Source organism: Branchiostoma belcheri, unplaced genomic scaffold, assembly GCF_001625305.1.
Source record: "Branchiostoma belcheri isolate BF01 breed outbred unplaced genomic scaffold, Haploidv18h27 scaffold17, whole genome shotgun sequence".
Lineage (NCBI taxonomy): Eukaryota > Metazoa > Chordata > Leptocardii > Amphioxiformes > Branchiostomatidae > Branchiostoma > Branchiostoma belcheri.
This window is the reverse complement of record NW_017803157.1, coordinates 4132094-4146166: the sequence shown is the minus strand read 5'-3', so window position 1 is coordinate 4146166 and position 14073 is coordinate 4132094. Positions and strand designations below refer to the sequence as shown.

At 39.2% G+C, this 14073-nt stretch overlaps 1 protein-coding gene across 2 annotated transcripts in view; it reads right to left on the bottom strand.

The window, feature by feature from the left end:
• Positions 1-1396: 1396 nt before the first annotated feature.
• LOC109466789 (MOB kinase activator 1B) overlaps positions 1397-14073 on the bottom strand; it is a 14234-nt gene continuing 1557 nt past the window's right edge. Inside the window, exons 1-5 of one of the 2 annotated variants that reach the window (XM_019764618.1) lie at positions 9599-9669; positions 9369-9450; positions 8689-8782; positions 5004-5137; positions 1397-4256 (exon numbers count right to left, since the gene is read on the bottom strand). In XM_019764618.1, coding sequence (XP_019620177.1) covers positions 3991-4256; positions 5004-5137; positions 8689-8782; positions 9369-9450; positions 9599-9613 — 591 coding nt within the window. In that variant the 5' untranslated portion in view covers positions 9614-9669 and the 3' untranslated portion in view covers positions 1397-3990. Of the gene's footprint in view, positions 4257-5003; positions 5138-8688; positions 8783-9368; positions 9536-9598; positions 9670-14073 lie in introns of those variants that run through there. The other variant, XM_019764617.1, reaches the window with a different exon arrangement.

Genomic DNA, 14073 nt, shown 5'->3' with positions numbered 1-14073 from the left:
TTCAATTCACAAGAGGACAGTAACAGTTCATCTGGTGAATTAACTTCAGAGTCGGATTCAGAGTTGGAAACTCTGTTGTTAAATCTAGTGGAATTGTGTTATTGAAGTGGAATTGTTCCATGTATTTTGTATCCCCCAGAGAACAATCTAAAGATGTTATGAATGGGTAGGAACAGCCTACTGTGAAATTAAATGTTGATCAGTGAGAACACAATGTAGGAATCCTTCTGTCAAACTATAACGATAAAATAGGCAAAGGCACCACCTGTTTCCATCTAGTGCATTCAACTGTGACCTACTAATCTGTCGAGATAACATGATCTTCAAAGCAGCAATACTCAAAAGGAGTACAATTGACTAGCCTCCATAGCATGCCCAAAAACTGGGGGTTTTGGGGGTCTTTGGGAGCTTTTATGTGCTATTTTCTGATTGCAAATAGACAACATAGCTGGCCTGGTTGAATTACCCCCGAACTGGGCTAATCAGAAAACAAAGACCACCAAACCCCCAGTTCTATAAGCCTGCTACGGAGGCTAATAAGTCACTAGTCTCATGCCAACTCATATTGCTATCCGTAGGTTTACACATAAGCATTTCATTTATTTTACCTGTAGATCATAGGCTTGTGGCATGGCCCAGTGTTTGTGTACTACAGTAACAGGCAAGGGATGCTCCAAGTTTGTCTTATTGTCTGAAAATGTGCCCAAAACTATGCTGAGCGTTACCCTGGTTTTGTAGCCTTACCCATACTAGCAGATGGCAAATTATTTACCTTATTTGGCCAGTTTCTATAGTACTTTTTTTCAACAACCCAATAAGTCCGATGGAGAATTGACAGTGCAGACATGTAGTAGACATACAATAAGTGAAACACATACATTGTACAGTTCCTAAATCATATTTATAAAGGTCACAACGAATAATAACAGTTCTTCAAAACTGTCAAGTCATTCTACATGTAGGATGAAAAGCAACAATAGGGTTATAACAGTATACAGAGACAATATAAACATTGTACATCAGCTAGTTTCAAGGCATATATACAGAAGAATGGGACAGATACATAATTGGCCCAGGACTAATATGATTAAGTCTCCACCAGACTCCATTGCAGGCTCAATGAATAGTAGAAATCGGCCTAAAAGAATGTAACTGGCCAAGTGAGTTAGCTGGCCGTAGAGGGTCCAGTTTGCCTGCATTGAGACAAATTGGTAATCTCCAAGCAGACCCCCTTCGGTGGCAAGACAGTATCCATTAGCCAGAGAAGGTCGCTGGTCACTGTTGGTGGGGGTAGCGACAAAAACGGCCATATGTAAAAAGCTAACGATCATCCCCCACAACCTCTGCTTGGAGAGTAGCAAACTGGACCCTCTATGGCCGCCTAACTTCCATGGCCAGCTACATTTTGTACATCCTTTTTAGGCTGATTTCTTCTATTTGTTCAGCCTGCAAAGGAGTCTGATGGAGACTATAATTATGATATTAAACTGTAGCACATCTGGCAGTGAAGAAACTTAAACATGTAGGCAGCAGCAACACAGTAACTAGTGGTGTGCTTGTAGCTGAAATTTTTCCAACCTAAAAATAGATTCTCTGCCTTGCTATGTACAATAAGAGGCTGTGGAGGAATAGGTGGCGAGAAACTGTAATAATATTAGAGAATACATTCTTACATCACATTCCTGTACCCAGAATATATATTTTTCAAAGTATATTAAACAGAGTTTTGACAGATTTTCAAGCTAACGCTAGCCTGGTTACTAACCCTATTTTAGAGAGGATGTAGGACTCAGGAGCTAAAATAGGTTTGGTAACCACACTAGGTAACACAGCCTACACCAAAATAAAAACCTTATGGTATCATCATCATATCATCGAGAAAAAAAATAACTGAAGAACACGAAACAGGGGAAACGTTTCTTAATCGCATGAACTGTAACCTTTGCACTTTGACTTTTGACCCTGCCGACCTAATGTGAGATGCATTATGGGAAATTCCAACTGTATGTACCTAGTTACCAGTAACTAGGGTATGAAATTTAGTAACTTAAAATCTCTAGAAGTTAAGTCTAAACTTCTTTGCAGTGGACCACAAGGGAGAATTCTGCATCTAATTATTTAATATTACCATCGCATGCAATAGTAAACAAACAAAATCACTGATACATAACACTTATCACCGGGAAAAGTGCAAATTAAAATCATGCCTCACAACTTGATCAGACTTTCTATCTGTGAATGGTGATTATATTTTTGTCTCCTACATTGTAATTCTTGTGGTATCATTTGTGTGTCAGAATCACTATAATGAATGAGAGACTACATTTTTTTATCAATGAAGGAATCAAGTCATTCATTGTATGTTTCTAATGATTTTTTTCTCCTTTATTCAATATATACAACTGAAATTTTACATTGAATTAACATTTCAGATGCCATTCAGGCAACTGAAATTCCTGTGAACTAGCCAAAATTTCTTTCCAGTGGTATAGAACTGAAAAATTCATTCCCGGATGTTTAACCTTCATAAAGGTATATTGTAAGACAGTTTGGTGAGTTCTTGATGTATCTCCATAATGTGCTCTGTGAGACTGACTTCTACCGTTTCTTTGAAACACAATCTTGTAGTCCATAACAGCTAACCCTCTACTGTGCTGCTGTGACCTGAACTATAGAATTTGCTAAACCTTCTCCTTCAAAAATGTTCCTTCTTCCCTCTATCTATGGAATCTAAGACCAATTCCTGAGATTTAAGTTACTTTCATATCCCAGGTTTCTCTACCTAAGGCATACCTCCAAATTCATGGGGGTAATTTTTATCAACTATCCGTATGGCCACTGCTATTCCCTCTCTTCCTCTGAAAATATATTCCATTGTACATCTCTAGGTAGCCTTATTTATTATTATTAATATTGTTATGACTTTAATATACAACTAACCATATTTCTGGTTAATACGATCTAACCTACCTTGAAGCCAATATGTATACACCATGTTTCTCATTTCGGTTAAATTTTTTTGGCTCTCAAAACAAGACAAAACCATCATAACAATTTTTTTTTACAAAAAAAGAAACCATGACCATCCCTGAGCCTTTAAATTGGCAGATCTGTGTTTTTTTAGGAAATCACAACAAACTTGCAAATGAACGAACAACGAACTTTTCAATAAAGAATGCTGGTGACGTAGTATTCTGTATAGTATTGCAACTGAAGGTGTCACTTTTGGGGCTACAATATCCAAAAATTGTCCCCACATCAGACTCAAAATACAGTCAAACCTGCACAAGTGACCACCCTCTATATAATGACCCTCTTGCCAATGTAACCACATAGTTTCCCTATTGACACAAGATTTCAACAGTCCCCTGGGTGGTCCTCTTGCCTTGGGCAGTTCTGACTGTAAAGTGTAATAATACTGCAAATCACTTGATATTTGCGATACTTTCATATTTGTGGTAGTGACCGTGAATTTGTCATTACCAACAACAAATAATTCACCGACTTTCTTTCTTCTGCACCTGCCACCACCTCAAAGATGTAGTTCCCTGAACATGTCCATTTTTCTCAGGCCGCGAAATTTTGCTACCGCGAACATGAAAAAATTTACAGTATCAGATTCTTTTGCGAACAACTAAACTTCCTTCCAACACAGGTAACGTTGTGTTTGTGTAAGAACCTATGGGTATATACAGACTGGCTCCGAGTCCCTTCCCTCCTAGCCTCTACCAGGCACCGCAGATCGCTGGAAAAATGGTAGAAATTAGCCGAAATAGAGGGATAGTATACCAGAGAAGATCCCAGGCCACAGAAGATCCAATTTGCGACCCAGGTATCATCTATGGCAACCATTCTTCAAGAACAATTGGACCTTCTATGGCCTGGGATCTTCTCGGGTATACTATCCCTTTATTTCGGCCAATTTCTACTATTTTTCCAGCGATCCGTGGTGCCTGGTAGAGGCTACTTCCCTCCCCTAATAATAATATTTCATCGTTTTTTCTCCGGGTACTTTTCCCTGTCCCTCTGAGTCAGTTTCTCTATAAGTTCCTGTAGAGGAGCCAGTTCTCTCCTCTCTATCAGGTTGAATTCTTGCACAAAGAACACAAAGTGTTTGAAGGACGTGTTGAGGTGAGCCTCCTCCCCCAGCTGCACTACCTCCTGGAAGTGTTGGTGGTAGATGTGCGCGTAGACGCGGAAAAGCCGCTTCAGGATGGTCTTGGCTATGGAGGCGAAGTTCTTTGGGAAAGGCACACCTGGAACAGACAGAAAATTACTGTAACTATGTTTGCCGAAGGATAATGTCATTGTTTTTGCTCAGTTTCTTCCTCTTCTTCTGGAGCAAAACAGAAGATAACTGTAATTACGTTTACCGAAGGGTAACATTGTTTTTGCTCAGTTTCTTCCTCTTCTTCTTCTCCAAACAGTGACCTAAATGACCTGAACCAATGTTATGTCTGTTACCGTGGGTTGGGTTACATTATGTTGCAATTTTATAGCAAGAGGGATTTAGACTCTTGTATAAAAATGTGTTTGAGTAAGAATTAACAGAGCAGACCATATGCGAAGGTAAACATTATGCACTTGCCAAATGTTACCTTTCTAGTTCCTGATTTTTTTTTGTACTTTTATGTTCATGGTCACTTCTGTACTGGTACTGCATACTTGTCATTACTGTGGACAAATAATTTGCAGGCTTCCTTTTTTCTGCACCTGCTGCCACCGCAAACATATAGTTCCATATACACCTCTATTTTTATTCAGACTGTGAACTTTTGTTAATGCGAACACAAAGTGAATTACAGTATTAGAACTTTAGAAACCAGAAATCTAAATCAACTGATCGTCTGAACAAAGGTACATAAACTATTACATTTAACCATAGAATTACATCCAAAATGTGGACTTCAAATACACAACTAGTAACAGAACACAATCATAATACAATAAACAAATACATGTACATAAAATACAATCATAACAAAACAAAAAGTCCTTCCTACCGATTTTGGAGGGAAACAATGTTTCATCATCTAGCTGGTCCTGTACCCAAGTCATGAGGTAGTCGATGTACTTGGGTGCTGAGCACTTGATCGGTTTCTTGATGGTCGTACCATCCGCCCAGTGGTACTCGTACCTAGGAGAAAATGCACATATTTATTATTTACTATTATCTTATTTATTTACAAAGCCATGCCTGAAGGCTAATTCAATGTATCATGTATTTTTCACTTGTTGAACTTGCAGAAGCACCGTTGGCCCCAGGTTAGGGGTCATCCGGGGAACCTATGACCAATTTTTTCAAAATTAAGGGTGCTGATACAATTTTTCGAACATGAAGAGGATAATTAAGTACAGACTTGAACATTCCTGCCTTATGTGTCTGCAATTGTACAGAAAATGTAGAACTGTAGAGTTCTTTTTTAAAAAGATGCAAGGCCAGACAGTGCAGAATTGAGTGTCAGTGTTGAACAAACGAAGGGTACAATTGAGCCAGACATTTTATCAAGAATGCCACACAGTTCATATCACTCAGCAAACCTGGTTCCACCATGTAGGGAGTAATGTATGGTATGTTGGAGCTGTTTTCACAACATCGGATGTCAAAATGTAAGATAATTACCACATGTTGGGGCTTCATTTAGAGCCACATACATGTTACCCTGGATGCCAAACTAGTATTGGGCCGTTAGCCGTTTTCCTTCGGCAGCTGAGAGCCCTTCGCCCCCCCTGCCTAAATTACCGCTACGGGGGAGTTGAGCCAGAGGGGAGTTGGCTGGCCAAACTCCCCCCGGGCTAGACTCCCCGTAGCGGTAATTTACACCAGCGGGCGAAGGGCTTTTGTGGCCCGGACAGCGAGTTTGGATTCCAGAGTACATACATGTAGGAAGGGGGCTATATTCTGTAATCTCCAAGCAGATCATACGGTGGCAAGGCAGTATCCATTGGCCAGAAGAGTGACCATTAGCCTTGGAGACTACTCTGGCCAATGGATATACTTCCTAGCCACCGTAGGATATGCTTGGAGGTTAATGTTATGTTTTGTGCTATTTCTGGTTAAATGACCAATGAACAAGGGATTCTGATGCTTAATTGTGACCAATTTCACACATTTTCCTGACTAATTTTGTTGTCACATCAAATCAAATGGTGGATTTTCATGGAATTTACCAACACAAATGAGCTTTCATGCTTGCAAAGAGTGGATAATTTTAATTACTTTCAGGGCAGTAGTAACTCTAATAGCTACTGCATAATTTTTACTCAACATAACCACATTGCAAATGAGGACTAATACAAATGAAGGTGATCACAGCCCACATTAGCAACACTTCAGCTCTGTCGGCTGGTCAAGTCGGCTTAATTTAACATAAATGTGATTGAATGGGGTGATTACCCAGTCATATAAGCCTTCAATGCTGCATAACTTACACTGAAAGCTCACTCAATCACTATTACATGTTTACTGAGAACCGGTACAATGCAGTTCACAGAAAACCACACTTACAAGATAACACTGCATATGCACTGAATATGGCACAGGAGGAACTAAGGTCTAAGGTCTAAGTGGTAGATTCAATTTGTAGGTACTCGGATTTTCTCAGAAAAAATATGAAGCAACAGTGCGTAAAAAAAATAAAAACAGGTCTCGGCATCCTAATATAGCCCCAAATGCTATAGCTACGATAAGAGCCATGAAGTCAACACAAAAGGCTGGGTTGAAATTTAAACAAGGAATTTTGAATTTTTAATCAAACCACTGCATTGACAGATGGAAAAACTAGGAGGAAAAGGACTTTTCTCAACTGCTGCCAGTATTGTGGGTAAAATATGAGTAATTTTTTGTTGATTCAGAACCAGAATCTTTTCTTTTTTGCAAATCAGAAAAAAATGAAGCAGCAAATCCAAGAACCAACAAATTAAATTATTGTTTTTGCCTAACCTGAAATACTGGTATTGTTAACGGAAGTACATTGTGCCAGTTCCCATACCTGGCATGCTAACTAAACCCTGCCACACACACATGTATTTTGTTGATATATTGTAACAGCCTGTCGATAATGCATTAAAAACCCCGGCAGGAAGGAAACATTAGTCTGACTTCGATTTCACAGATGGAGGCAGAGAGAGGCACACCAGAGTGACCATCTGGTAGATGGAACTGCAGTCTGGGGTTGGCTGCTGTACAAAGTACAGACTGGCTGAGGGGGTTACTAAAACATCATTCCAACTTTCGTAGTTTATGGTAGGGCGGCCAATCCACCTCTACTGAACATACTGCGCCTGCACGAAACCCTAATTTTTTAAGGATTTCGTTGCATTTTTGGTCTACGTTGCATCAAAATTTTGCCTATTGCAGAGGATATCTTTTCCGACATAACATTTGGAAATAAAAGACGGGACGTTAGCCTTATATACGCAAATACAACCTTATATGAGACTTATTGAAACTGAAACTGGCTTGGAGGGACATGAACTTTTCTCAGTGATGTATGACAGACAGTTGTGGCGAGCTAACTTTGTATGCTCCACCTCTACGGAGGATGAATGATGATGATGATGATGATGAGATGTGCTATAATACACAACGGTTTTTTAACTCATGTTCTATGCTTGTTCTTTTCTGGGCAGATTTAAGGGATCTTTGTTTGAGCTATTTTGTACAATGTTACAGCCTTCCACCCAACATCTGCTTGGAGGCTCGAGAGAAAACATCCTTTTGTTGTTGAAACTGTCCACCATTTTCTCCCTGACAGAGGAAGCAGTGAACACCCGTGCAGGAAACAGTAACTTGCACAGGAAGGTGTGGTAGGGCTGGGTGTTCCTGTTAGCAGTTTCCTCTGTAGGGCAAAGGCCACCAAATGGCGCATGCCCAGAGGGCCCAGTCTGAGACCCCTTTGAGTGAGTGCAGCCAAACCAACTGAAAAAGCCTTTTTCTTGGTATGTGTGGATAAATGCTGGCATTTTCCAGCTGGAGAGTTATTTCTATTTCTATTAACTTGAAAAGACTGGCTGTTAGGGTTGTTTTGGCTGCTTGGTAGGTTCTAAAACTAATCCCATCTTCTTGTCTTTTGGTGGTCTTCAAGGGGGTCAGAGGTCATGCTGCCAGTGTTTGCATTTGCCGTGCCAGGTATCGCTGGTCAAAAAGTTAAATTTTTGGACTAAATGGACAATTTGGAAGTTGGACTACCCTGTCAATATGTGTTTGCAATAGTTGAACACTCAAGTAGGTGATTGTTGACAGCTCAGTTCTTAGATGTTTTCCATATATTCCAATAGGGGCTGGAATTAGTGGGCTGTGCCCTGTAGGGCTACACTGACTTGGTAATGTGGATTGGCATCAAGTTTTGTCCATTTCAGAAAAAAAAGGTTTGAGACAATACTGTTTCTTTTGGTACTAAAAAAAGTTCGCAACCATGCTGTTTCTCAAGGTTCTTGAAGAATGATTAAATTTGAAGATACAAGGTTATACCACTAAGTCTTTGAAAGTCAAAGACAATGTGAAAGGACAATAATTACTCTTTGGCAATTACCATGTCACCATGCTAGATGTGACAGTGTGTTCAGTCATATATTCATCCTTCCTTAGTGACCCCTTAGATTTCATAATGAAGGCAACATCCAGAGGATGTCATCCATACGATAAAATCAGTACGACCATGACAGTTCCGTGTAAACAGTACTTACTTGGGCCCTGCTGACATGACTGGACACCTCTCCTCTGTACAGTACTCTGTGATGGTGCCGTACAGCATGTTGATCTGGTTGAAGAAATCAACCGCTGTGGGGGCAACAAAACAACACAGTCAGACTTGCCAAAATTATCATCTCACATTTTACCACTTTATTTTTTACTCCTTTTGAAACTGAGTTGGCAAATATGCTATTTTCACCTTAAATGTCTGAGAACCAAGGAAAAAATTAGTTTGTCCTAAGCTACGAGAAGTTGTTTAATTAAGAAACTCCTAAATGACATTATGACATATAAGATAGATACAAACATACCCTTAAAGCACTGGTGGTAAGATACTTAGAAGCTGTATATAGTATCATATCTAACCTGTGACCCTCACAAAAGTGATTTTGAATGTTGTATGTTGCTCTGCAGTTTTGAGTGGACTAAGTTTTATGAATGTACTTGTTGCTCTTGTGATCAATATATTGTACACTCTGCGATTTTAAGAATCCACAATGAATAGATCATATTTTGAAGTCTAGTCAAAAGGCTTTCTAGTGGGACATCCCCTTCTGGTAGAACAAAAGTATTTGAAAACCTCAAACAACATTTTCAGTATCTCTCACAACACAATCCTCAATTTTTTTTTACAATAATCGGTATTTCAATTTTTACAAGACCCAAGACGTACTGTTTACAGCGACCCATTCGTTGAGGTCCTCTCCCTCCGGCAGTACCACAGCCAGTCTGAGGTTCCCGCTGCCGAGTGTCGCCTCCGCGTGTTTCATCAGGTCATACTGGTGTGTTCCCTCAGGGATGTGTTTCTTAGGCTTAAAGGTCTTACTGGACCGGCTTCCGCTGTAAGGAGAAAAGATCGTGAGATATAAACCGCTGCAGTACCAAAACAAGCTGCCAGGGGGCCTCCGCGTGTTTCATCAGGTCATACTGGTGCGTGCCCTCAGGGATGTGCTTCTTAGGCTTAAAGGTCTTACTGGACCTGCATCTGCTAAAAGGAGAAACAACGGCTTAGGAGTTAGATCGAAGGAAAATTAATATTTTAATTTATTACTGTAATTCTTGATTTGATGATGGTCACTTTAAGCGATTTTAGCGGTCACTATTCCATCCCTAAAGTTTCATCACAGAAACTTTTTGATACTTTCCCCCTCCCTCTTTTCCCAAACTCGTTACAGTACGATCGCAATCACGCTTCATTTCTTGACTACAACAATATTACATGCACACAACATACAGTGCCAGTGGTTCACACATGTACAGGAACAAGCAAGACACTGGTGTCCGTCCTGAAATAAAATATTCATTATACAGAAAGTACTCGTACCTAAAATACTCGCGATGAAAAGTTCAGCTTTGAGAAGCTAATCTAATATAAGTACATAACACTTCAGGATACAGGTACAAATCAGGTACAAGGTACTAGTAGTTTCCCAGAATTTTCACATGCCAAAACCTCCCCTAGTCAAGATTTTTTTTACTACACGGTCAGGTTATTTGGAGTACATGATCCATTGTGCTAAATGTTGTTGTGTTAAGATAAAAGCCAGCCGTTTCTCACAATTATAAACTTAAAAATACATTATCACCTGCACCATACAATTATGTGAGTGACTGCTACAGTAATGACTGGTATTTCTCCTGTTTATGACAACATTCACATCCCAAACTTCAAAGCTAGCTTTTTAAGTATTTAGAGCTGCAAAAATTTGGGAAGGCGGCAATCAAAAATTCCCTTTGAGATGCTACAAAAGGTCCAATGTGTTGATTTCATAGACTCATAACTAAATGACTTAATATTATTTTAGACTCTAGATCCAGACCAAGTAAAACTTTGTTAAATGTCTGTAGGACAATTAAAGCAAGATTCGGAGAATCAGTCAAACTCAAAGGCACGAAACATAACCTTCTCCCTGCTGCCTAACCCCATAACCAAGACAAATCTGGTGCCAAACAGATACCATAGCTTGTAAAAGGATAAACACATGAGCCCTAACCAGGTGAGCTATTCTATTGTTTTATAGCTCTATTGGCCTTTGTTGTACAACAGGGTAGTTACACTTACAGAGTTACAGTGCATCTCTCGGGTATTTATGATAATAGACCTTTGCTCACCCAATAAACTAAAACCTATCATTTGAGTCTATACACTTTACATAACTTTATAGGAGTTTTATTCAATACTAGTATATTAGCACAAGCAGTAAAATTTACAGCCTATGTCAGACACGTGAAATCAACTTTGTTCAGCAGTCGTCGTCAAATATTTGTGTTGCTGTTCATTAAAGTTACCTCCACTCTCTTGTCGGCTAAAAATAGCTCCATGTTCAGATTCAGACATCAGTCACTAGGTGCTTGGTGGCACTGTTTGTTAAGTACAATATGTATTCTACTCGTACCATTATAAAAAAAACATTTCAGGCTCTGAATCAACTCCAAAATGCTCATATTTTGGCTCAAACAGTTGTAGGAAGTCCTTCTCTTCAGAGTTGTTACATTATTTTCCATTTATCAATGCAGTGGTTTGATTAAAGTCTGAAATTCATTAATTATATATATATTGTACTGTTATAATTACAAACCAGCCCAGTATTGACTTTGTGGTTCCTATCATTGCATTTGGTGCTATCATAGGATGCCTAGGTCTGTTTTTATTTTTTTTTGCTCTGTCGCTTCATAATATTTTCCTGAAAAAAATCCAAGAACCAACAAATTAAATCGTTGTGGCCTGATCTAGATATGCATTGAACTAGGTTCTTTTATGATCCTTTCTAACTCCACGTGATGTCACGCGCAAGTCAGTCCAGAACATAATCCACCGTAATAACAAACACAATTGTGGCAGATCACACGACATGACATCACAGCCGAAAAATGTTTGCGTGGGATCAAACTACAGCACTAGTACTGGGTCACCTTCTTAACTCCCAGACAATGGAGGCTTGTTTTCACAGAAAGGACCGAATTTCAAGGGAAGCCCAAACTGTTGATGTAATTTGTGTCGATGAACGTTAGATAAACACGTCTATGGTAATGAGAAAATTGAAATGTTGTCTTTACTTCATTCACAGTCACTGACAAAAATCGGTAAAAATAAATAGTGGATGCTACTTGAAAGTTGAAACGTCTGACAGTTTTCAAAATCTATATGCAGTTGCCTGCAATTGAATATAACAGTTTTTTCTTGTGTTGACGTACAGTGGTAATGATGCTCAGGGTTGTAACAACAGTGGGTAAGTAGGATGTTTGTGTAAGACTGGAAAGAGTAGAAATTGGCCAAGGCAAATGTATAGCTGTTTGGTATATAACTTGGAATGGCTTAGGACAACTTCAAATTTTTGTCCAATAGCCCTAAGTTGAGCAATAGTTTTCTTGTGTTGATGTAATGATTCTCAGGGTTAAAACAACAGTGGGTGAGTAGGATGTTTGTGTAAGACTGGAAAGAGTAGAAATCGGCCAAATAGCTCTGTTTGGTATATAACCCCGTGACGCCCCCATAGAGGTAGAAGCGGCCGGATAAAGTAAAGTAAGTAGGTTTAGAACAACTTCAAATTTTTGTCCAATAGCCTTACATTGAGTAACACTCCTAACAGTTTTCTTGTGTTGCTGTGATGATTCTCAGGGTTGTAACAACAGTGGGTGAGTACTGAGTAAGATGTTTGTGTGAGACTTCAAAGGAAGTACGCCTGCAGACTCCACCCACATTCCACATTCTCCACCAGGTGACCTCATTCATAGCCTCTAACAGGCTTCAGGAGGTGGCTAGAATTTAGAAAGAGTTAAAATTGGCCAAATAGAGGTATAACAAAAATAAATTGGCTGAATAGACAGATAACATGCCAGGGGAGTTGGGTCAGTTTGGTGAGGTTTACGGGAAACTACCAGTGACGTAATATAAAGGTACTACTCAATAGAAGTGAACTAATACTATACAGCATATTTGTTGAATTAGAAAGAAACCTTTATTGAAGTTACAAGTAGCTATAAAATTTCAGCTTCAAGTTCAACCAAAAATAATTTCATCAGGTTGGTAGAACTAGTCAGAAGCTCTGAAGAAGGTGTCTGACAGACACCGAAAAGTCAGCAAGGTGAGAATTTACCAGTTGTGTAAAAAAAAGAAATACCTGTCTCCTAATTTCATCTTCAAGTTATAAGACAGGCATGCCACAGTATTGTTTGTAATAATGCTTTGCTGATATTCAACTTAAATTTTCATTTCATACTGTGCACCCAATTTTTTTTGTCGCAAGTTACACTCAGCATCTATTCCCTACAATGAATGTCCAGCCCTGTCTAACTATATACAGTGTAACAGCAGGTTGTGAATTGGTGAGTCGCAGACATTTCCATCTTAATAACTGTGATCAAAGCAGCCCTCTCCACGCGACAGATGTGAATGTTGCCTACATTAGCATTAAGGGCACCACTCCACCACCATGTGATGTCAATAGCTGCCACTGATAACAGAGTGCTTTCACCATAATGCACACACTTCTCAACTGACTGACTTTCAGGGCTCTCCCCGAGTAATGGAGCAAGGGTGCTCCCCCTCTCCCAAAAATCCTAGTAGCACCTCTCCCAAAATGTTCAAATTCAGGGTTTTCTTCTCGTATTTTCATAAAAATTCGCTGATTTCTTTAACTGATTATAGGGAGCACCTCTCCCCTAAAAATTTCAGGGGAGACCCCTGGTAACTTTAAAAACCGACGAATATGGTTGGTCAAAATCTCCTATTGATGCAGAGAACTATGATCCAGACCAGAAGTTAGAAACTGTATTCATTGCTAGAGTGCACTGTGTTTTTACAAAACTGCTTGTCTGCGTAATTATTTATTTGTAAGCATGGCCCACCTATCTTTTTTGAAACACAACTTTAATCCTTATACACCAAAATTCTGTTGAAAACGAAACAAGATTTTTGGGAAAACAAGCTCTTATGATATGAGGGTAAAAGAATATCTAAAGTTCCAAGATAATATTTGATATTTGAGTAAGTGTAATTTTGATACTTCAATCTACATCAGATCAGGTAAGAAAATATTTTTCTTCTCTTGTTACAAAAATAGAGAAAAGAAGTGTCTATGTTTGAAAGTGAAGGATGTACAACAGACATGACTCTTACTGATGTGTCACACGACTCACAAAGTAAACAAAACTCGGACAAAAAAACTTTGAGTTTGAAGTTTGAACACCTGACAGCGGTAATTTTGCATATATGTGGAACGCAACGTAAGAAAAATGGAGGTGTGTGACATTAAATACTCTCAGATCAGCCGTGAAAAGAGATAAATACGGAGTAAAGTATGTTTGTGTGCACAACTGTTCAAACTTTACAGACAACACTGTAAAGGTTTCGAAGGAGTAACACAGACGATAGCCCG